We start from the raw sequence: 24,482 nt of genomic DNA, 5'->3' as shown, positions 1-24,482 counted from the left end.
TTAAAACTGGTTTTCATAATAATACCCTGTCTTAAGTTTTGGGCTCTGGCTTCAGATAATCCCCGAGAGATAGATGCTAACATACCTATCCTCAATCCTCGTATGTATTCAAAGAAACTTATTAGGATCAAGTAAAATACATCAGAAACCCCCATAGCTTTGTTTACAAACTAAGACTGGGTTTGTTTATGTTCTTTTCAGAGCCCGAAACTTAAGACAGAGTATCGTGATGAAACCCAGTATCGGAAACACGGTTATGAATGGGGTCAGGCAGTTTTTTTCCCGTGGTTTTTTATTATTTCAAGTGGTTTCTTTACATCATATTTTTGTTTTCTGATTTCTTAAATTAAAATCTACGCAAATGTATAGACCCCAAAAAGGAAACTCGGGAGTTTCGATAAATGATTCTCTCTTTAAATTCTGGCTGAGAACTACAGATATGGAGGTTTCTGGTTTATCTTCCTTAGTTATGAATATAAGATTTTGTGTCCACTGCACTGCATTCGTCTTTAAATCTTGGAAGCATTGGATGTGATTAATCTGAGCTGAGAATAGGATAAATATGAACTCTTCTAATATCAAAATATGGATCTGAGCTGGTGCTAAGAATAGGATGAATATGAACTCCTCTAATATCTATATATGGTTCTCAGCTGGAGCTGAGACTAGGATAAATATGAACTCTTCTTATATCTGGATATGGTTTTGAGCTGGAGCTGAGGATAAAAAGAATCATTCACTTTTTATGACTGAAATCTAACAAATCTACTAAATATATATTGGCTATAGAAGAGTCCCAGCTGAGATCTAGAGAAACATCTTTTAAAGTCTGGATAAGGTTTTGGGTTTAATAAGATCAAAAATAACCATATTTTTGTATCAGTTTAAAGTCCTCAGAAGAGAAGGAGATCTAATAATTCTACATTCACTTAAAGTTTCTATGGAGAGCCATGGGATCTGCATGAGGCGAAATCTCTGTATCCGGATATGCGTTTGAGCTCAGAATAAGATAAGGTTCTTGCACCACTTTCTGTATGCGGGATCTCAGTATCGTAAAGAAGAAATGCGATTAGGTGTCAAATCTTAGCATCAGATACACTCGATACAATATTTCCAGGTAGGGATTTGAGCAGAGCATGGTATTTAGTATAACTTAATCCATACTCTGTGTCGGTAGATCTGAGCAGAGCATGGTATTTAGTATAACATAATCCACACTCCGAGCCGGTAGATCTGAGCAGAGCATGGTATTTAGTATAACATAATCCACACTCTGAGTCGGTAGATCTGAGCAGAGCATGGTATTTAGTTTAACATAATCCACACTCTGAGTCGGTAGATCTGAGCAGAGCATTGTATTTAGTATAACATAATCCACACTCCGAGTCGGTAGATTTGAGCAGAGCATGGTATTTAGTATAACATAATCCACACTCTGAGTCGGTAGATCTGAGCAGAGCTTGGTATTTAGTATAACATAATCCACACTCTGAATCAGTAGATCTGAGCATAGCATTGTATTTAGTATAACATAATCCACACTCTGAGTCGGTAGATTTGAGCAGAGCATGGAAAATAGTTCGTTTAAAAACCACTCTTTGCATCAGGGATGTTTCATAACTAAGTACAAATCTAGATGAACCACTCCTTCTTCTTCTGGACCGTGTGAAGACCTGTCTTACTGCAGAGCACAGCTGTGTCGGCATCGTCGGCGTTCCTGTTCCCCTCGTCCTCCTATATACAAATATATATATATTAGAAGAGAAAAATTTGATTTTTATTTGTTCAATATTATGTTTCTTGCTACACAATCTTGAGGATACATATTACTCATATCTATGGATATAAAGTTGTAATCTCTGTTTGCCTGTCTGTCTGTTTGTTTGTCCGGTCATAACTCAGGAACCCTTGGACCGATTTGCCTCAAATTTTGATTTTGAGATTCGTAGTTGAGTGGGTTCGACCAAGTGCGGGTAAACGGCGGGACTAGCTATGAGTACCCTGGGCAACGCTGGGTTTAACAAACTAGTATTGTATATAGCAGGGCTCGGGGGTAAACTAGAAATAAAGGAACTGAGTCTTTGCCACAAACTTGAAAATTCCATTCCCATTATCTTTGCAACCTGGCGGTGTAAACCTCAGATATTTCAAACTTAGATTACATGATCTAGCAGAGTTTATAGTTTGAAATATCTAAGGTCTGGGACATTGGGTTGCAAAGATATAGGTATTAAAATATCAGAGTTTGTGGGGAAAACTCAATTCCTTTGTAACAATATATATTGTAGTAATATAAGACATTTAAAGTTTATTTGAATTTTTCTTGCCAATGCTAACATCTATAGTCACAGGTCCACGCCACGAATCTAAGTTTCCGATTTGGATAACGAGTGAACTTTATCACAGAATATAATATACTTGTAGGTCGTAAATCTTTAACTGCTATTTTTTATCAAAATAGTATTAATAATTCGTTTAGACTTCAGAAAATAGTTTAAAATTGTTGTCCTTGTCATTCTCAATAAAATGTAGTTTATAGTTTTTATTATCGACGTTTACTCTCAATATAGGCTGGGATCTTAAAAACCCAGTCTTCTAAAGTACGTTTGCCTCTGTTTTAATTTACAAATAAGGCTAGATTAGAATTTGAATAATTTCTTTAAATCATTGAGAAATGGGAATTTGAAAATAAATGATAAATTCCTTCAATTCCTTCGCTTCACTTGTCTTCAGTCATTAAAATTCAACATCATTAGATATTTAAATATGGAAAATACGCAAAATATTAAACAACTTAAAGGGAGTGTAAGAGTAATTTCAGGTGACTTTTCGAGTCAGAAAACCCCTTTATTTCCACATTTTTGATCTGGTAAAACTTTTAAGGGTATCGTGGCAAATCGAGCATTGCTATCTTTACATGGAGGGTCACTTAAAAATACGATTATACACTCTCTTAAAAATGAAAGGATAAGGTGAAAAAAAAATAGAGAAATTACTTGAAATTAGATAAAATAAAGTAGTTCAAAAGAAAGACAAATTATATGGAATTAAAAGAAAAATAAAGGCTAAAAAGAAAAAGAAAAAAGAAAAGTAAAGTTTTTTATGAAGATCTGCACGGAAAGAAGAAAGAATGAATGAAAAGATAGAAAAAATATTTCTATATTATTTTGGTTGGCTGTTTGTTCTAATATTTGGGACTATATCTGAATCCTAGATATTATCCTACACCAACCCTTGGGATATCTATAAATAATATTTACATTTATTAGTAACTAGGCTAGTAATAATTTTCCCTTGCTTTTACTGCTTTATTATTAGACCTTTTTCTTTTCGTACAATGAAAATAATGAAAAAATCATAAATATCTTTAGGAGAAAAGATCATAAACATCTTTAGAAAAAAAGATCATAAATATCTTTAGGAGAAAAGATCATAAATATCTTTAGGAGAAAAGATCATAAACATCTTTAGGAGAAAAGATCATAAATATCTTCAGGAGAAAAGATCATAAATATCGTTAGAAGAAAAGATCATAAACATCTTTAGGAGAAAAGATCATAAATATCTTTAGGAGAAAAGATCAGTAATATCTTTCGGAGAAAAAATAATAAATATCTTTAGGACAAAAGATCATTAACATCTTTAGGAGAAAAGATCATGAATATCTGTAGGAGAAAAGATCATTAACATCTTTAGGAGAAAAGATCAGTAATATCTTTAGGAGAAACGATCATGAATATCTGAGGGAGAAAAGATCATAAATATCTTAGGAGAAAAGATCATGAATATCTTTAGAAGGACAGATCATTAACATCTTTAGGAGAAAAGATCAGTAATATTTTTCGGAGAAAAAATAATAAATATCTTTAGGAGAAAAGATCATGAATATCTTTAGGAGAAAAGATCATGAATATCTTTAGGAGAAAAGATCATTAACATCTTCAGGAGAAAAGATCATTAATATCTTTAAAAGAAAAGAAAATTGGTTTGTTTTGTGTAAAGCAACTTTATATTTCCGATATCTATCCAGAAGCTTAATGAGGCATACATTGGATGTAGACCAGACAAAGCATGTAATATTTTTATTTTGTCTTCGTAAGATATCTGGATTCTTTTATCAAGAAGATTCCTAATCAAATCAAATTTTAGTCTTCATTGCCAGCATTTCATATTTTTGTGTCTGACATAAAAGATTAAAGTTAAATCTTCTTTGACAAATAAAATATTTCTTTGATTGAATTTTAAAAGATGAAGATTCCAAGATAGACACAGGGTTAATCACAATCAATTAGACTTCTTAGACGACTGCAATATGGAATTTTTACTGTGTGTTTCCATATATTCATGATTCCCTGCGGCTGCAAACTTGTTTCTTGCCAAATTATTAAATATTTATATTTTTCTAGTTATTATATAAGTAGAGATGTACGCGTTAGGCTTTTTTTCAACTCAGTTCTTCATCGTTGTAAACGACCAATTTTTTCAGCTCTTTAGTTAAATTCGAATTCTTTAGTTCCTTGTTCGTTATTTTTCTGAACAACGCCACGAAAAAATGTCAATCCGTTTAACGAAAACTCTTCCCATCTCTAGATGTATGCTGGCAGTCTCAACTTTTAACAAAATTCCGGACTCCTTTCTCCCCCACCACTAAAGCTAAAAAAGTGCTTTTGTTGTTTTTAAGTTAATTTATTAAGGCCTTCAAAAAAGAAAGATTTTGTTCATGAGGTAAAATCTAAAGCCAAGACGTCACGACCATTTAAAGCCGTTCTTGAAAATTGATGAAACTTTTCATTGCAGTCTGGCTCTTTTTCATCCAGAATTTTACTTTGCATACTTCTGGCAGTATCATTGGACTCCAGAAGTTTTGTAAACAAAAGCAATACAGTTACTTTATTTTTATTTGCCTATTTTAACGCATTCATTATTTTAAAGTAAAAATTTATCTGGTTAGGGGGAGGGGTGGGGTGGCGGGGGTCTAGATTTGTGTAAAACACAATGTTGCGTGATCTTTTTATTATTCTCAGATTGAAGCAATAAAACTAATAATAAGAACTATATATCTACTAGTAAAACATCAACAGAAATATTTCTTATTCAGATTTATTCATTGGGAGGGAATTTTGTTCAAACATTTAGAAAACTTTTTTTATTTGTAGCTTTATATTAATTCAAATGTTTATCCTTAAATTTTTTGTCTTGTTGGATGAATCTTTGTCAAATGACATAATTATCAAAAAGAATAAAAAAGTTAAGAGTGATGGTTTGTAAGCGTAGTTTCAACTGACCCTTAATTTATAGAGTGGCAATATCGATTCACAACGGTACCCTTAAAAAGCTTGGTTTGATCAAGAATGACTAAGATATCATTGCTTATCATTTTGAAAACTGAATATGTTCAACTGTGGTTCTCTGCAAAAGTAACTTACGCATTTCAGCTGAAGCAAAACAATGAATGTATTACCAGAATTAAACGCTTGTGCTAAAAAACAACGTTATCTTGAGGTTATCCTGATTTGTCAAGACAGTCAAGTTGTGATATTTTTGATTTTCTTAGAAAGACAATTAAGAAATATTTGATGTGTATTGTGTAGAGCTAGAAAATGATGAAAATTTCAATATATATACTAACTAAACAAATAAATTAGCTTCAAAGTAACATTTAATGTTAGCCCTAATTTCACTTAGACACTTTAATGAAAATTTATTATCCTCAGAGAAATGCAATTTGTTAGAAAACTTTAAGTTTTGGTTTATAACGTTAAAAAAAGAAATAAAACGAGAATTGTTAATTCGCAGAATTTTTTTTTGAATTGTTAATGTGAGTTTTAAAAATTTAAATAAAAAGTTTTTTTTCATAAGACTAATGAGAGTCATTTAAAATATATCATTAACCATATAACTTATCTCTATCTAGTCCTTACCTGGGTATAGTAATCCCCACGTGTTCTGCACAGATACCGGATACCGAACCCGATACCTAAACCGATCCCAAGGATCGTTATACTCGTCACCCCAGCGATCACACCGATCAAAATTCCACTCATTTTTTCAGTAGAAGCTGGAGTTCTGCCGAACCATTTTTTTTGCTACTTGTTAAACAAAAAGATATTTCATTTCATGATTTAACTTGAAGCTGCATTTTATTTATTATTAATCCATTATTTTCCTCTGTACATGTTGTATGTATTCATCTTGTAGCCTAAACTTTCTATGATATTTTCTAAATGTTTTGGTTCAGTTGACTGGAATTAGATCGGGTGTAAGTTTCTCTTGAGAACTGAGATCTGACGTATACTCCACACAAGGTTTGGGTGCAGCGCTGTGTAAAGACTGGTGAAGACAGCCTCGAATAATTGCGGACTGGGGTCTATCTATCTTTCTCTATGTCAACCTTGATATCTGCAAGTTGAATTCTAAGAATATGATTAAATCTCCAGCTCACCCAAGAAGACTAAAGATCTGAGGAATATTTAAGAAAGTTTAGGTACAGTCCAATACATTATTTTCTGTAGTCTGTGGGATCTCAGCTGTTACATAAAAGTTTATAATGTGTGGTGAAATGGAAGGTGTATTTAAGAATTATTTTTTCTTAAATATGATAGACCATGGATGAGCTTTTTCATTATAGAGAATAAATAGTTTTATCTGAAGACATGCCAGGATAAGAAATAAAACTGGAGAAATGAGAAGGAAGATCGAGAAATGATAAACCTTTAATTCCTCTTGAAGTAATGGAATGGATAAAGTTCTCTGAACGTTTCTAACACTAGTAATATACACGGGGATAAGGAGGATAAGGTTCTCCAGTAAATGGATAACAACCATGACAATATATTCATGTCTGATTCTTCTCCAGTTGATCATGAATATATCATCAGTTTCACCCTGGCATTCTCTTTTAGGGATTTCGTCCCAATCTCTTCTGATATTAGGAATGAGAAGAGTTGTAAAACTATGCATTGTCAGGTTAAGATAAAATCTAAAACTTTCTTTCTTTCGTTCGAGAACTGTTGTTAAATAGTAGATGTTGACCAGGAGAACATGAAGAATAGGAGAGACTGTGATCATCAGAAGAAAGGTTTTGAACTGGAACCCTGTATACCAGGAGTAGGTTCTGGACAACTCCAAAGTTTCTCCATATAAATCCCAGACTGCGCTACTAAACTTGAACCTGGAGTCCAGATGATGACCAAGCATTAGATCAAAAAGTCCTAGAAAAGGAGCGAATGCAAGGATAATTGAAAATATTCTAACTGAGGCTCCAAGGAGAATATTAAAATAAACCAAAACCTTCCCTAGATCTCCCACACTGTAATCCTTACTGAAGAGAAAGGTTGAGAACAGTGAGTTTTGAATAGTTATCAGAGACCAGATTATGGAGAAGTAGAAGAAGACTGTACTCAGCGAGCTTGAAGAATCATGAGTATCAAACACTGCTTCAATTCCTGTCAACCATTGAAACCTCCAGTGTGAGGTAGCAAGTAGAACTATGAGAACCTGAACCAGAACCTGAGGTGTATTCTCCAAAGCAATATCCAGCTTGTAACTGCTCACCAATATATTCTCTAAACGTTGGATCTTTTTCAGGACCAATCCTCTCTGAGCATGATGATGAAATAGAAGTTTTGTTGTTTCAACAGACAAAGTGCTCTTGCAGGTTTTAGAAAATATTTTCTCGTGAACACGAACCTCTCTTCCTAGACGAGCATTGAGGAACAGCAGCAGAGCTGGAGCAACAGGACAAATTATACACAAGAACAAGGTTAGAATCATCTTCTTCGTTCTTGATACTGAGGATGGGTTTACTGCAAATATTCTGGCAGGTCCTAGAACAATGATCTTTAACCCTACGATGCACTGACTGAGGAAAACTGTAACCCAGAGAACAACAACAATAAAGCTCTTGAAATCCCAGAAACTGTCCTGATAGAGGAAACTGACTTCAGAGGCAATGATGATATCTTTGACAAAATCAATGTAGAACGAAACTATACTGATTGTGACAATTAGAAGGTATTTTACTAGCTCCGGTGTCCGTGTTGTAACAAAATGCACAAGATATAAGAAACGCAGAGTTAATCCACCGGAGGGAAATATTTTTCTAAGAAATCTGAGCGGATCAAAGTATGGGAACACGGCTCCGTAGAACAGGGTTGAATCTCTGCTACTGAGAAGATATTTAATACTAATATCTACGTTCTCCGTGAACCCTTCAGAGAAAATGTACTCTTTCTCAAGAACGTTATAGATGAGGGTGAGACAGTAGTGTCTGTACTGGAAATCACAATGCCCCTGAATATACGCAATCATTACGGAGAATGCGTTCTGATTCACTCTAACCTTGGAATACAATTCTCTCAACTCAGCCATTCTAAAACATAAAAATAAAAGATTGTATCTAGATATATAATTGAAAAAAAAAATATTGTTGCAAGATTGTTGGTTCTATAAGGAAAAAGCAAATGGAAAGATAAGCTGAAATATTAACAATAAAAAAAAGTGAAGACCTTGATATTAAAAAATCTCCGTCAGGCCAGACAGGACTGAAAATATTTCTCTCGTCTAGTTCATGAACTTCCCAGTTCTCAGAATCAAATAGAAGCTCCGCAATCCTGGTCAAGTTTCTACTCATCTCGTCCTTCATCTCCAGCAGCTGGACATCAATCATCTCAGAACCTGATATAAATGTTTTCAAATCCAATCCATAGTTCATATTTAATCTCTTTACTCTTCTTACACTATAATGCCATCCGTTTCTACCTGTAGTAGTTTAAACTAATATTACTCTTTATCAGTTAGAGTGCTTCCAACGTAATTGTGGATTCTACTGGCGCGCAATTGCACACAATTCCGCCCATTTCTACGTGATTTCGAACAATTCCGCGCAATTCCGCGCAACGGAATTTCGATTGAAAACCTTTATTCCTATCTTTACACTCTCACCATAATTCTCTAATTCTCACAAGCAACAAAACACTGATGTCTATCCTTATCATTATCTTAATCCTCTCCAAATATTTCTTCTTTTTTCTTTCTTTCTATTCGCTTCCTGTTCTCCACACTCTATACATCCTTCCTTCTCTACGTTGTTTTCCTTTATTTTTCATTTACTTTTCCTCCTCTCCAACTTTTACACCATCTTGATCTTTTTATTGTATGATCGTTCCATTTTCCCCGTCTTTTTCCAATTCTTTCATTCTCTTTCACGATCGTTCCTTCTATTTTAATCTCTTTCCATCTCTTTCATCCCCTTCCATCTTTTCCTTTTTTCAATCCTTTTCCATCTCTTTTTTTCTTTTTCCTACCATTAATTCATTACAGCCGTTCCTGACCTTGCATTCTATTTACTATTTATCCTTTCGTCATTTCCATCTTCTCCGAAGAAAAGATTGTCTTTTTTCTTCTGTTGTCTCTTTACCATTTCCATCCCTCTAACAATCTCTCTTTTAATTCATGCCTCTATCCCTTCGTTATAGATCAAATCCATCGTGTGCTACCCTTTTAGATCTTTTTCAGTAATTCATATTCCCCCTTTACAAGACAGTCCAACTTTGACAATGTATAAAAGGCATTTGAGAAACGAAAAGACAGTTATTAGTTTCATTCAAGGATAGATATTGTCATATTTTGGTAGAATTTAGTTTTTAACAAGGTTCATAACAGCAGAATATAAAGATATAAATCCAACCTGATTTACAAATCTCAGGTAGAAAAACTCGCACAATAATCTCAGCTAAGAGGATTGTAACCACTACTCCAAGAGCGACCAGGAGAACCAACAAAACCGTGTGTCCGCCTTAAATATTTCGGTTAAAACAATTTTTCTTGCTCTATCTGTTTATAAACCCGTAAAAGGTGTTTTTTTTCAAGCTTATTCTATAACCTGGAGCACAACCCATCTCATCCTGGTCTCCCAGACACCCATCCTTGATTCTGTCACACCTACAGAAAATTCAGGTTTTATCCAATTTTCTACGATATTCCCGACCTAGCTATTACCTATTTGCGCAAACAGGAATATCTGTTCCAAACTTGTCCGGGCAAATGAAGGACAGGTTGTCCACCCTTGTCAGGGTTGAAGCCCAGGATGAGAGACAAAACTCGCTCTGGTTTCTCTGAAATCAGAAACTAGGTTTACAAACAATCAAATCTAAGTTGTTAATTTAAGATTGATTGATTGAATTTGAAGTTTCCTATTAGAGCTGTCAGTTTTGTAAATTCCATGTCTGTAGAGTTGATAAATGACTAAAAGTCCCAAGTAAACCCTGTGATTTATCATAAACTCACGGGATACAGTTTGGGTCTGATGCGGAGAGAAGGAAAAATCCCATTTTTGTGTTAAAATGTGCCAAAATTCCAAATTATAAAAGACTAAATTCCAGCTTAGGAACATGTAAAGTAAAGGTTTTAAATTACAAGATAATTTATGATTAAAACCTCATTTAACTCCGGATACTGATCTGAGCACTGGGAAGGTTCGGAACACTGTCCAGGCCACCAACCAGGACACCTTTCTAGTTCTCCGCCACACTCATATTCATTCCAAATACTTTGGTTCCTGAATCAATGACACAGTGTTTTCCATAATCAAAAGTTTTAACGCTTAACTAACAAAGAAAGTGAGTCTTTGCCACAAACTCTGATTTTCTAATCCATGTTTCTTCACAACCAAGTGTTAGTATTTAATCAAAGATTGCAAGGTTGTCGGGATTAGAAATTTTATGATTAAAGCAAAGACCCAATTTCTTTATAACCGGCCCAATATATTCCAAATCTGATATATCAATAAAGGGAATTTAAATATATTATTTTGTATCCCAATTTAAATCCATTTTGCATTTACAGTTTTTACTGGTTTTCAAAAGACTGTTGAACCATATTCTATGTTCATTTTGATTTACAATTTTTTCCTTTTTTTCTGACACTTTTCCCTTCATTTCTAAAATCCAATTAATTTTTTCCCTCTAAAAGCATTTTTAGAAATGCAATCTCAAATAAATATAAAATGAATTTTAATTGTTGATATATAAAATACTCAAACCTGCATATTGAATAACTCTGGAGCAGAGCACCACACTTCCATCTTCTCTCCGTCCCAGGTGAACACCAGTCGGAAAACGGGACGCACTCCTCCTGACAAAGCATACCCCCGGAGCAGGGTTTCATGGAGAAATATTCTCCAGTATCCTGAGTAACCATACTCCATCTAAAACTTATCTAGGTATGGATCGGTCTTTAAGATTTTTATAGAGAGAAAGAAACTGATCACGTCTCAAACTCTTATTCTCAACTAACCAAATTCATAATATGAACTATTAAAGGTTGCATAAGGTTGGAAATAAATAAGGATCAAAGTTTCTGGCATTATCAAAGAGTTGTTTTGTCCTCTCAAACATATTGGAGATATCATAAACTAATCTTATGGGGCGCTTCGAGCCCCTTTCCTACTAACAATTTTAGCTTCTAAGTGCTGCTCTGAAAATCCCCATTTTTAATCGCAAATTTTTCCGTTGAAATTTGCGCATTTTCAAAACATAAATGTCGACATTCAATCTTTTCGGGTGTAATTTTCAAACCTTCCCACTGGGGTCATGTGGGTTGCCATTAATAATTTTGGCCTGATAGCTTCATTCTTTTAGAGGTTTATTGGATTACAAACGGAAAGTAAAGCAAAGTATATATATATATAGACATATCGTCTTGATATCAATTCATCAATTAAAACCAAAAACATCCGATATCTTCTTTATTTAGAAAAAAAATAAACCACCTTTTAATACACCATGCATTTGGTCATCGTAAACATATTGAATCAAAATCGAAGGTGTATCTCAATTATCATGTTTAGTGGGACACCCTGGAGATAAATACAACCTGCAGGAATTTTCACTCTCATCCGTCCTATCTACTAATTCAACGATTCCGTTGCAATACCTTCACACATATTTTATCAATTAAATTCACTTTTTATAATTCTTCAATTTTTTTAATCTGTTAAAAAAAAATAATTATCAAGGTTGTACACCATCGGGTTGCAAAGTTATGAGGATTAACAATTTAATGTTCAATATTCAATTTCATTCGACAGAGGAATTTGTTCTTATGTAAGAACAATGATTGTAAACAAAGCTTTTATGCCTAGGCTGCAGGCAATCATGGTGGAATAAATGCAAACCCCACCCCCCTCAATCTAGTTCTATATCTCCAAAAAATGTATATCTTCTATATCTCCATGAAACACAGTGCAGTATCATTGTAAGAGGATATATTTATGTTTAAATTTGATAATAAAGTATTTATTTTTATGTTTTTTAATATTTAATGATAAAACATTCCTGACTCCATCTTTTTCTGGGATAATTAGATCGCCATCTTTTACCAACATTAGAAGGAAAAGACCAATATTCAAAATCATTTCATGAATATTTTGTGTTTTGTATTCTTTTGAGTAGACTGCAGTAAATTCAGGGCCTTATCAATTAAATGTTTTTACGATAAGAACGCAGAAAACAAATACATGGATGACACACGGAAGTTTTTATTAAACAATTTTTTTCTTCAATTTGGAAAATAATTACTTTTAAAAAACATATTTTTGAAATAAAAAGTAAAAAATTACATGCACGTATAGTGACCATATAACTTTTACTACATCGTCATTCAACTATATTGAAAAAAGTTGTAAATAACATTACATAAAGATCAAATATTAAGATTATTTGTTCTTAAAATATTATGATTAATTATTCTTAAAAGTCGGGATGAATGGGCAGAGGCTTATTACTCATATTATATATATATATTTAATTTTTTAAGTTTATTGAAAAGTTTGCATTTCTCAGTATTAATTCAACGATCACTGTACCTCCCGTACCCCGGCTTTTAGTTATTTAAATAAGTTGTTAAAACAAAATTTGAATTCGAGGATGAAAAATGTTTAAACTGGAATCCCATTCCTTACACATTAAAGCCTACTCCTCCATTGATACAGGTTGTCATGGCGTACACTCTGTTCCCAGTTGAAGGAAAATAGAGGTCGCAATTAATGGCCGACTGCGCTTGCTTCAAACTGTCAGATTTTAATATTTAGATCTAATCAGGACAAAATCTGTGAAAATAATGTTTAACACTTGAACCTGAGATTACGTTATGAGAAGAGTAAGTATATACTTTTTATTCAATCATTGTTTGTTTTGAAATAGTTGAATTTTATGATTCTAATTTAAATTTCTTTATCAAACATTTAATTTGTTGGTAAATAAATGACATGAAAAATTATGTTTTTGTTTCTAAACTGTTTACTTAAAAGTTTAGAAAGAATATTTTACCAAAGCAAAAGCAAAAAGTGACTGAAATATAAAGTTGATAATTCAAATTTTAACAATTTAGTTGTTTCTTTTTTAAATACTGTATTTAATTTATAAGTATCAGAAAAATTGATTTAATCCAAATTTTTCTTCAACTGTTTAAACAATTTTATTTTATTTTTTCGAATGGTAAATTTAGTAAGTATTTGGGTAATTTCCTAGAGAACGATTTTTGGACCCCCCCCCCCCTCCTATCAATTTTGTACATGACTTCTTCAACAATTTTCAATTAAATGTAAGACATGTGGCCGCATAAATACTAATTTAATTGAAAATTATTGAAAAAGTCATGTACAAAATTGATAGGAGGAGGGCGGAGGGGGTCCAAAAATCGTTCTCTTGGACGGACCTAGTATTTGTTTACTTTAGATCGTTTTTAAACAAATCCCAACCCTACTCTCTAGCACTATAATTATAAAATTTTCTTCTCAACAAATTTCGCCAAAACTTTGGCATCATCAGGAGTTTGTCCTATAATATAACAGATATAAGCAAAAAATTAAAATAAATAATACAAACAAAGCAACTCAAATAAAAAAGAAGAGAACAAAAATAAAAAATCTTTTTATGTAATAAGGAATTTTTCAAAATGAATATTGTCAAAACGCATAAACCTTATTTGTTTAATATTTATTTGCCAGTGGCAAAGAAACTTGAGTTTTTGCCACAAACTATTTTTTTAAATCTTTACATCTTTGGATCCTGATGGTGTAAACCTTTGATATTTCAAAATTAGATTTTTTGATCCAACAAAGTTCATTGTTTGAAATATTAAATGTCCACGACATTGGGATGAAAGGTAAAGGATTCTAAAACATCAAGAGCTTGTGCCGTGGCAATGTGAAGTGCCACAATAACTTAAGACCAATATTTTTTCTCGCTTGATTGAAGGGTTTAGCTAGTTTCAGAGTTAACCTTTATTCGATTTATGACACTCTCCCCCCTCCACCCTTTCATTTTTTACACATAAATTATAAACTTTTAATAACTAGAATTTCGGTTAGGATTTAGTAAGACCACTTATGGGGAAAGCACGGCGGCTAGGATATGCAAGGATGCCAAAAAATGAGACTTTGTCCAAACGAAAGAATTCATTTATTTTGTCCAAACGAATGATTTTAAATACTTTGTCCAAATAAAAGAATTTATTTATATATTTTGTCCAAACTGAAGAATTTATATACTTTATCAAAAAGGAAGAAATTAAAAAACACAGAAAAATTATTTTAATTTATAAAGATTAGTTTTTTTGATATAAAAATGACGGGGTAAGGGTATCTACTAATCATATTAAGGAAAATTTGTTCTTTTATTTCTTATTTCTTCCTGCATTTGGATAATAAGTAAATATGGTTTATTAGTTTTGGTTGAACAAACTAAATACTTTTATAATTCAATACACGGAGGTGGCAGAGTTGTTTTATATTATTATATTATAAAGATTTATTCACACACAAAGATATAAATAAATATATAAATGGTGTAGTTTAAATTTGTTTAAATAATTTTTTTTTTGAAAATACAGGTTTCCAAAAGAAAATTGTGTTTTGGTTTGATTCTGGAACAGAAATAAATTATCCTTTTTTTAGGAGGCGTGCTCTTGTTTACAGGATGGTTGACCGACAGTCCAAGGAGCTTTATCAGCAGCAGTTAGCAGCTCATGCAGCATGGATACGCCGCGGAGCTCCTGGTTACGCGGCAGCTGCTGCTGCACAGCATCCAGGATTTGCTGCTCCCGCACACGGAAGCTCCGCCAACGCTGCTTACGAGAACTACGTCCTCCAAAATATGTTCGGAGGAGCGTCAAACATTCTTGGAAGCGGAGGTAAGGAAATGTCAGGGTTTGCATCCCCCTTCCGGCTTCCGGGACAGTTTGCTAACTTTAACTACCAGCGCCCTCTTCCAGCACATTCGCCGCTTACTGCTCATATGAAGAATTCCACCCCAACATCAAATCCTATCGCTGCTCATATGATGTCCAACCCGTACCAGTATCCAGGCAATTATGGACTCAATTCCTACGGAGCTGGAGCAATGAACCCCAACTATCTCCAATCCAACATGGCTGCCAACCAGTCCCAGGAAACAGCTAACTACATGAACCAATCAGCTGAAAGATTTCGTCAACAGTTTGAACAGCAGAGTCAGTATGAGAAGGAATCTTCGCTCCGACAAGAGAACTCCCGACGGCAAGCTGGTATGCTGAACGGTGGTATTACTGGGAACCAGGAAGCTACCAACGCCTTTAACCTTCAGCAGCTTCAAGCTGCTTACAGCCAGGCAGCTCTATCCTCCTCTAGTGCTATGACGAAGGAGAATAGTAAATCTAAAACACCAGCAAACAATTATTCTGCTTACTATCCTACTCCGCAGAGTTCTTCATCACATGCAGGTAGATTACAACCTTCATTACATCTTTCATTATATCTTTCATTATATCTTTCATTACAACTTTCATTATATCTTTCATTACATCTTTCATTATATCTTTCATTATATCTTTCATTACATCTTTCATTACATCTTTCATTACATCTTTCATTACATCTTTCATTACATCTTTCATTACATCTTTCATTACATCTTGTCTTTCATTACGTCTTTCATTACGTCTTTCATTACATCTTTCATTACATCTTTCATTACATCTTTCATTACATCTTTCATTGCATGTTTCATTACGTCTTTCATTACGTCTTTCATTACGTCTTTCATTACGTCTTTCATTACATCTTTCATTACATCTTTCATTACCTCTTTCATTACCTCTTTCATTACATCTTTCATTACGCCTTTCATTACGTCTTTCATTACGTCTTTCATTACATCTTTCATTACATCTTTCATTACGTCTTTCATTACGTCTTTCATTACGTCTTTCATTACGTCTTTCATTACGTCTTTTATTATGTCTTTCATTACGCCTTTCATACGCCTTTCATTACGTCTTTCATTACATCTATCATTACATCTATCATTACATCATTCATTACAGCTTTCATTACATCTCTCATTACATCTTTCATTACATCTTTCATTGCATCTTTCATTGCATCTTTCATTACAGCTTTCGTTACAGCTTTTATTACAGCTTTTTTTACAGCTTTCATTACAGCTTTCATTACAGCTTTCATTACAGATTTTATTACAGCTTTTATTAGATCTTTTATTTTAGACTAACTGTATCCAGACTAAATGTACTGGACTAAATGTATCCTGGGCGAAATGTGTCCCGACTTTATGTATCAAGACTAAATGTATTCCAGACTAAATGTATTCCAGACTAAATGTATCCCAGACTAAATGTATCCCAGACTAAATGTAACCAGACTAAATGTATCTAGATTAAATGTATCCCAGACTAAATGTATCCCAGACTAAATGTATCCCAGACTAAATGTATCCCAGACTAAATGTATCCCAGACTAAATGTAACCAGACTAAATGTAACCAGACTAAATGTATCTAGAGTAAATGTATCCCAGACTAAATGTATCCCAGACTAAATGTATCCCAAAATGTATCCCAGACTAAATGTATCCCAGACTAAATGTATCCCAGACTAAATGTATTCCAGATTAAATGTATCCCAGACTAAATGTATCCCAGACTTAATGTATCCCAGACTAAATGTATCCCAGACTAAATGCATCCCAGACTAAATGTAACCAGACTAAATGTAACCAGACTAAATGTATCTAGAGTAAATGTATCTTGGACTAAATATTTCAGTAAGTTCAACTGAATAATATATGTTTATTTCAGCTGCTGCATTTAGTGGGATGAGTTCTACTACAGACCTAAATGACCAGGTTGCCAAAGAGTTACTGAGCAGGTTCGGAGACAGGTTGACCCCACAGCTATTACAGGCTATTCAACAGACAGCAAGCTTAAACCAGAGCTTCCAGCAGAGCCCTCTCTCCATCCCTAGACAGGACCCGGAGGAGGGGGAGAAAGGACGGCAGGGTGGGAAAGGAGAGTCTACTAAAATTAATACAGCAGCTCAGGATCTCAGGCAACAGGAGAGGAACTCTTCAACGGAGTACACTTCAAGGCAAGGTGTGGGTAAAGAGTCAAGGTCGGAGCAACATACTAGTAAAACATCAGATCTAAGAACAGCTGCTTCTGGTGTTGAAGCTCTGCTGAGTGCTAGTGGACAGCAAATACGGTCTGGAGGAGAGGATCAACAAAGATCTAGACAGGACTACTCCAGTCCTTACAATACGATCAACTTTAACTCTAAAAGTGATGAGAGTCAGAAACTTTTAGCTGATTACACTGCCCAGTATCAGAGATCCCAAAAGTATAGTGATCCACGGAGTATGGTTAATAATGTTTTATCATCACATCTGCAACAACAACAGCAACTTCAACCTCAGCTTCAACCTCAGCCAAAAGAACAACAGAAACAGAACACGAGAACAAGAAACTACTCAAGTTCCAGTGAGATGAAAACTCCAGCTGTTTCTCCTATCCCGGTTCAGTCTCCTCTACCTTCACAACAAAAATCCCCAGTAGTTCCCCCCAAGCAGAACTCGCAACCTGTTTCTGAGCAGAATTCTCCAGCAGCTCTGCAACAAAGTTCTCCTGCTCCTCTCCAGCAGAATTCTCCCGCAAACTCTCAGGTTTCACCTGCAAATCAGTTTTCTCCGAACCAGGTTCCCTCTGCAAGTCCCAAAATGTCTCCATATTCTCAGCAAAGCTCTATAGCCTCACCTTACTCCCAACCCAGTCCTAAGCTATCTCCATACTCTCAGGTATCTCCGGCCTACTTACCTTCAACACAATCCAACACACAACCAAGCCCTTCATACCAAACACAATCCATTAAATCTTCTTATCCTTCTCATAGTAGTCCCGCCTACCCGCCTCAATCCAGCCCCGCCTACCCGCCACAAACCAGTCCAGCCTATCCGCCTCAAACGAGTCCCGCCTATCCACCACATAATAGTCCAGCATACCCAATACAGAGTAGTCCCGCCTATCCTCCTCAAAACAGTCCTGCCTATCTGCCTCAAAATAGTCCCGCCTATCCTCCTCAGAGTAGTCCGGCCTACCCTCCCCAAAATAGTCCCGCCTACCCGCCTCAAAATAGTCCCGCCTACCCACCTCAAAATAGTCCTGCATATCTCTCCCAAAATAGTCCCATCTATCCTCCTCAGAAAAGTCCTGCCTATCCACCCCAAGGCAGTCCTGCTTATCAACAACAGAATAGTCCCGCCTACCTACCTCAGAATAGTCCTGCCTATCCACCTCAGAACAGTCCCGCCTACCCGCCTCAAAGCAGTCCCGCCTACCCAACTCAAAACAGTCCTGCCTACCCACCCCAAAACAGTCCCGCCTATCCACCCCAAAACAGTCCCGCCTACCCTGCACCTGGTAGTCCCAGTTATCCTACCCAGAGTCCCTCCTATATCGGTAACTCACAGACAATGAATACTAATTTCTCTCAAAGTAAACCTTCATCTGTGTCTGGTTCCTCCCAGCCAACCCCTGATTCCTTCTCCGTGCCTTCATTCCAGCAGAACAAGGAGACTAGAACAAACTCTTCTCTCAGTGATAGTTCTTCTAAACCTTCGGAAAAATTCCTAGCATCAACCCAGTCTAGCTTGAGGAGTAATACAGATTCTCCGAGACTAGATACTCCTCCAGGATTAACGCTACCTGTGAGCTCTGATGATGCTTCCGGTCCACATACGCTTCCAATATTAAACACGCCTGTAAACCCTAGAACAGAATCATCTGCTCCGGTCAAGAACTCCAGTAAACCGTCGTCTTCTTCTTCCATATATCCAGGTCCTGGGCAGAACCCTATCTCGGGAATGGCGTCAATGACGAATAAAATAAAAATGCTTGAGAGCAAAATGCAAATCTCAAAATCTAAATCCAACACGGATAAAAGTATTGAGGACAATTCTTTGAAAAACTGGTGGAAACCGCAGATTGAAAAGAAAGTTAAATCAAGTATTCCCAGCTCCCCTTCAATTCCTCCTCTTCCATCTCCTCCAACTCCGCCTAAAAGTTCAAAATCCTTGTCAGTTCCTGACATTGATGATAAAAAATCAGGTTCCAAGACTAAGGATATGGTATCTGCTCCACTGGAACACTTGATATCTCAAACCTCTTCTCTATCCCCTGGTTATACAGGTGGGAAAACTAATACAGAGGAAGTATCCTTGAATGGCCGGAGTAAACTCAAACCTGAGAACAGACAATCCATCAGTGTACCAAGTGTTTCAAGCACGTCGGTGAGAAAGGAGAGTAATCATACTGAGAAACCTAAACCTGTCTCCCAGGTTAACCAATCCTCCCATCCTAACCAACCATCTAAGAAGCAGCTACACTCCAGTTCATCTAGTTCAAAATCTGTCCCAGAACCAGCTCCAGTGCCTTCAGACGTAAGATCCAGTAGATCTGGTTCAGAATCCTATGCTACTCCGAACCTGGAGAGAATGGAGATAAAGAACAGTGGGATCCCGGGACCCAGTGCGGTCACATGGAAAAGAAAATCTACTGAAGATTCTCCGATAACGTTTCATCAATCCAAGAAACGAAAACTTAACAAGCCCTCTACGGGCAATGACATTTATCAGTTTGACGAGGAAGAGAAAGATGTGAAAATGAAAAATTCTAAAGATGACCAGGGATGCAAAGGTCCTGTGTACAAGTATAAAAGTGCGCTTATTAATCGGGATTATGATAGTGACTCTAACCAATCCCGGCCTGAGAAAAAGTTAGACGATGAAATGAAGGATATTGAGAAAGATGACAATTCTTCCAACAGTTCACAAGAACACTCGTCTGTTTCGAAGAAGAAGAAACGACCTAAACATGAGGAATGGTCTGTCGTGAAAGAAAGACCATCTAAATCTTCCAAAAATGATATTTATGAATTTGATATGAAAGAAAATTATTCTAAGAAAGAACCAAGAGAAGTTCCTTTAACAGTTGATGAAAGTTCTGACAGATTTGAGAAGTCTATTGAGGTATCCGTCCCGACCTCTGCTCCAACCACACAGGAAGCACCGAAGAAGGAAGCCAAGGTTGCGGTGGATAAATGGTACCAAGCTTTCGGAGCAGGAGATAAGGGTAAAAAGAAACCTGAAAAGAACTTGTTGCTTAAGGACAATGTAAAAGAGGAGCCAGAGGAGAAAACGTTTCAATCCATTCTGGATATCCCTCCCGAGATTAGGAGAAAACCACGGCCAAATTTTGGAGGTATTATTCATTTCTCTCCGGACTGGAGCAGGTCGGTCCGACGCCTTCATGAACGATGTAAAGTACCTGCAGACCTAGACTCCAGCTCCAGGCTTAAACCAAAAATATTAGTTGGACAAACTACACCTAAGAAGAGTTATGAAGACTTTGCTAGAAAGGATATGGTTTCACCCCCAGACATCCTTATGATGGAACGGGTAAGGATGGAGAAGAAAACTTTTACAGATATATTATCTCCGGAAACTCCCGAGGAGCTAGGAGGAGAACTTCCATCTATCGTGGAAACTATTATTGAAAACCGGAAGAAGCTACGACAAGCTGCAACTATGGGACGGATGTATCAAATCCCGTTCAAGAAAGAGAAGAAGCGTTTATTGCGAATGCGAATGACAAAAATGGAAGAGGTTTCAGTAACAGAAAATAATATGGGATTAATCCCGACCCCCGGTCTACCGATGCTTACTCCAGACTTAATACAAAGCAATCCTAGTTTTGGTAGTTTCCGTCACTACACCCTGAACAAGTACCTAGATTTCGGAGAATCTGGTAAACCTAAACCTGATATCTGGACTGCTGAGATTCTAGATTCTAAAACCAGAAGTAAACTTAACTCTTCCGCCCTCTCCCCTTCTATTAAAGAAGTATTTGGCGTTGACACTCCCTTGAAGAAGATTAAAAGTAAAGCAAAGGAGAAACCCGAACCTAAACCTGATGATAATCTTACGCTTGACGAACCTTTACCTGAACCTGACAAAGTGATGAATTCTCCTCAAAAAGTAAAGAAAGGTAAAGTAAAGAAGGATATCCCGGAGAAAACGAAATTGCATTCTTTAGAAAAACAAATTCATAAGGAAAGAATACCAGATATATCCAGTCTGAAGGAAAAAGTAAAGATTTTTGAGAAACCAGTTCTGAAGGAGAAGATTCTCGACAAAACGGTTTCTAATGAGAAGTTTGTGCCAGTAGAGAAGGAGGTGGATGATACCTTCGCCTTTTCTCAAGAGATCGGAGAACCTACTGAGGAGGAGACTATTCTTCAGACTGAGTTGGGTGGATTTGCTCTTGATCTCCTGGATGATAATCCATCCTGGATTAAACAAGTAACAATCCAGAACCTTGTCGTCTGGGAACCTATTGAACCTGTTTCCACAAAGAAGAAAAAACCGAAAAGAAAACGCGGGAAAAAGTCTGGTTGGGATTTTCCAGCTGGAAAACGAAAATCCAAAACTTCTCGCGATGTTTCTCGTGCCGGTTCTCCATTACAGGAGGAGATACATGATATAGAATACACATTAGAAAAGGTTGTCCAGGAGAGTAACCGGTGGGTAGTTGATAAGAACGCAGGAGAAACTATTCTACAGCGTGCTGCTAAGATGGGATATCCTGATGTTGTTGCCTATACAGTTGCAATGCAGGATGCGTCTGTTAAAGAGAAGGATTACGCTGGGTTCATGCCTTTGGATAAAGCGTCTTTCAGAGGACATCATGACGTTGTTAAAGTTCTTCTCAAGTATGGTGCAGATCCTTCTCATGGAGTAAAGGGAACCCGAGCCCTTCATGATGGTAAGATCTTAATTAACCCAAATAAGTTGTTCAAACTAGGGGGGGGGGGGGCTTCCACGATTCTTCCCAAAACCCTGATTTGATTTATTCAGAATTAATTTTCTAAAGAGATTAGTAATAAAACTATAATTAACACTTGGGTTTGATTATTTGAAATACAATTTTAATTATAGTTTTATCAGTAACCAATTATATCTAAATTTGAAATCGATAAAAACAGAGAAATTTGCGAAGAATACCTATTTCAAACAGGCATCAATTTCCATCAAGATTTTAATAGTTTTTTTTAAATTTTCAAACGGTGAATAATAATTGTTATGAAGGTTGAATACTTGTAGACCGTTCATTAGTTAATCCGAATTTGCAATTTTAATAGTATTAAGATTTCGCAGATTTATACCAATGAGATATCGGTTAATATCCATGTGGGTTAATATAAGTTAAACTCATTCCATTTATTCAAAAGTTCTGAGCTATATAGATATTTTAGCTATGCTTGAAATTGCCACGGAATGTTGGTTGATCATTTATCTCTATTGTTATTATTGACGATTGATTGATTGATTATTAAATGTCGTGAACCTATTTCAGCTGTTGAAGGGATGAGTAGAGAAACTGTTCATGCTCTGCTCAGCTACGGTGCTGATCCTCTACTACACAACTACAGTGGAAGTATGCCTATAGATCTAGCAGAGGGTAATATCAACATGAAGAAGTACCTTACAAACATACTCGCCGATCTGCATGGAAAACCGCCGAATGTTCGTGGATCCCTGCCGCCGGTAGAACGATGGAATGTATCAGGGTTCCCTGAGTTTCATGATCCCATGTTGGATCCTAGGTTCGCAGAAACTGTTGAGGAGGAGAAGGAAGAACCGGAGGATATTGATAGTTTTATGTTTGAGGCGTCCTCACACCCTCTCCCTACAGAGTTCCAGTTGATGGACCGTGAGGGAGATTTTGTCCTGTATCGTGAACTCAAAGAGTTTGCACGAAGGTTCGGACACCATAAAGGTGATATCAAGACAAAGTGCTATATTATAGAACTAAAGAAATCTGAATTCTTGAAAACTAGTCACTGCAAGGTTTTAGACAGGCGGAGACTTGAAGTTAGATATCATGAGAGGGAGGAGGAGGATACGATAATCCTTGTCAAGGTTGATAAGTTTGTGCGGAAGATATTTGATTCCGAACGGAGTTCTATACCAAGATAAATTTTACACTTCGTAATCTCAGAAAATAGTTTATATACACTTGATGATGATAATTTGTTATTTATTTTAAGCATACACAAAATCAATTATTGAAATATCATGTTTTATGGAACCTGTTACTCAGTAAAATTAGGAGTACAAAATATAAATATGAATAAACAATTTTCTAGTTTTTTTTCAATAACATTTCTATCAATTATTCGGGAGATAATGATGATATGGTTTAAAGGGATTTATAGTAATATTGCTTTTTTTTCTGGAAAAATTAAAATGTTGCTTATATTTACAGGAAGAATAAAAGATATTGCTAATTATTACAGGAAGAATAAAATATATTGCTTATATTTACAGGAAGAATTAAAATATTGCTAATATTTACGGGAATAATATGAAGTATTGGTTATATTTACAGGAAGAATAAAAGATATATTGCTTATAGTTATAGGAAGAATACAAAATATTGCTGTTATTTGCAGGAAGAATAAAAGATATTGCTAATATTTACAGGAAGAATATAAAATATTGCTGTTATTTACAGGAAGAATAAAAGATATTGCTAATATTTACAGGAAGAATATAAAATATTGCTGTTATTTACAGGAAGAATTAAAGATATTGCTAATATTTACAGGAAGAATAAAAGATATTGCTAATATTTACAGGAAGAATAAAAGATATTGCTAATATTTACAGGAAGAATAAAAGATATTGCTAATATTTACAGGAAGAATAAAAGATATTGCTAATATTTACAGGAAGAATAAAAGATATTGCTAATATTTACAGGAAGAATAAAAGATATTGCTAATATTTACAGGAAGAATAAAAGATATTGCTAATATTTACAGGAAGAATAAAAGATATTGCTAATATTTACAGGAAGAATAAAAGATATTGCCAATATTTACAGGAAGAATATAAAATATTGCTGTTATTTATAGGAAGAATAAAAGATATTGCTTATATTTACAGGAAGAATAAAAGATATTGCTAATATTTACAGAAAGAATATAAGTCTGGCTCAATTATGTAATTATTAAATCTATTGGGTCATAAAATAACAAGGGTAATATATACATGGTGAATATCAACCATGGCCTTTATCTACAGGGTGATTTTG

The 24,482-nt window shown here is 35.3% G+C and overlaps 3 protein-coding genes across 3 annotated transcripts; 1 reads left to right on the top strand and 2 right to left on the bottom strand.

Moving 5' to 3' along the window:
• Positions 1–323: 323 nt before the first annotated feature.
• On the bottom strand, positions 324–6,055 carry LOC111699666 (cell adhesion molecule 2). Its single transcript, XM_023470388.1, has 2 exons — positions 5,922–6,055; positions 324–1,734 (listed from the first exon to the last, which is right to left on the bottom strand). Exons 1-2 carry the CDS (start codon positions 6,042–6,044, stop codon positions 1,633–1,635), a joined length of 225 nt encoding a protein of 74 aa, XP_023326156.1. The 5' UTR covers positions 6,045–6,055; the 3' UTR covers positions 324–1,632.
• Positions 6,056–6,113: 58 nt separating this feature from the next.
• On the bottom strand, positions 6,114–12,463 carry LOC111699664 (uncharacterized). Its single transcript, XM_023470387.1, has 9 exons — positions 12,336–12,463; positions 11,875–11,934; positions 11,042–11,206; positions 10,438–10,558; positions 10,000–10,115; positions 9,884–9,942; positions 9,689–9,796; positions 8,508–8,676; positions 6,114–8,371 (listed from the first exon to the last, which is right to left on the bottom strand). The coding sequence occupies exons 1-9, from the start codon at positions 12,413–12,415 to the stop codon at positions 6,580–6,582; spliced, it is 2,670 nt and encodes an 889-aa protein (XP_023326155.1). The 5' UTR covers positions 12,416–12,463; the 3' UTR covers positions 6,114–6,579.
• Positions 12,464–13,001: 538 nt separating this feature from the next.
• LOC111699657 (microtubule-associated protein futsch) lies at positions 13,002–23,524 on the top strand. Its single transcript, XM_023470379.1, has 4 exons — positions 13,002–13,158; positions 14,957–15,759; positions 17,133–22,148; positions 22,740–23,524. The coding sequence occupies exons 2-4, from the start codon at positions 14,979–14,981 to the stop codon at positions 23,360–23,362; spliced, it is 6,420 nt and encodes a 2,139-aa protein (XP_023326147.1). The 5' UTR covers positions 13,002–13,158; positions 14,957–14,978; the 3' UTR covers positions 23,363–23,524.
• Positions 23,525–24,482: the final 958 nt, after the last annotated feature.

This window comes from Eurytemora carolleeae, unplaced genomic scaffold, assembly GCF_000591075.1.
Source record: "Eurytemora carolleeae unplaced genomic scaffold, Eaff_2.0 scaffold279, whole genome shotgun sequence".
Classification (NCBI taxonomy): Eukaryota; Metazoa; Arthropoda; class Copepoda; order Calanoida; family Temoridae; genus Eurytemora; species Eurytemora carolleeae.
The sequence above is the reverse complement of the archived record's forward strand: the minus strand, read 5'-3'. Positions and strand labels throughout refer to the sequence as shown.

Excerpts from the sequence above, each read along its gene's own strand:
- LOC111699666 (XM_023470388.1), bottom strand. The coding sequence starts at position 6,044 with ATGAGTGGAATTTTGATCGGTGTGATCGCTGGGGTGACGAGTATAACG. Across the intron at positions 1,735-5,921 it reads GTGGGGATTACTATACCCAG|GAGGACGAGGGGAACAGGAA; the intron begins GTAAGGACTAGA and ends ATTTGTATATAG.
- LOC111699664 (XM_023470387.1), bottom strand. The coding sequence starts at position 12,415 with ATGATTTTGAATATTGGTCTTTTCCTTCTAATGTTGGTAAAAGATGGC. Across the intron at positions 10,559-11,041 it reads CAGAGTTATTCAATATGCAG|GAACCAAAGTATTTGGAATG; the intron begins GTTTGAGTATTT and ends TCATTGATTCAG. Across the intron at positions 9,797-9,883 it reads TGAGATGGGTTGTGCTCCAG|GCGGACACACGGTTTTGTTG; the intron begins GTTATAGAATAA and ends GAAATATTTAAG.
- LOC111699657 (XM_023470379.1), top strand. The coding sequence starts at position 14,979 with ATGGTTGACCGACAGTCCAAGGAGCTTTATCAGCAGCAGTTAGCAGCT. Across the intron at positions 15,760-17,132 it reads GAGTTCTTCATCACATGCAG|CTGCTGCATTTAGTGGGATG; the intron begins GTAGATTACAAC and ends TGTTTATTTCAG. Across the intron at positions 22,149-22,739 it reads AACCCGAGCCCTTCATGATG|CTGTTGAAGGGATGAGTAGA; the intron begins GTAAGATCTTAA and ends AACCTATTTCAG.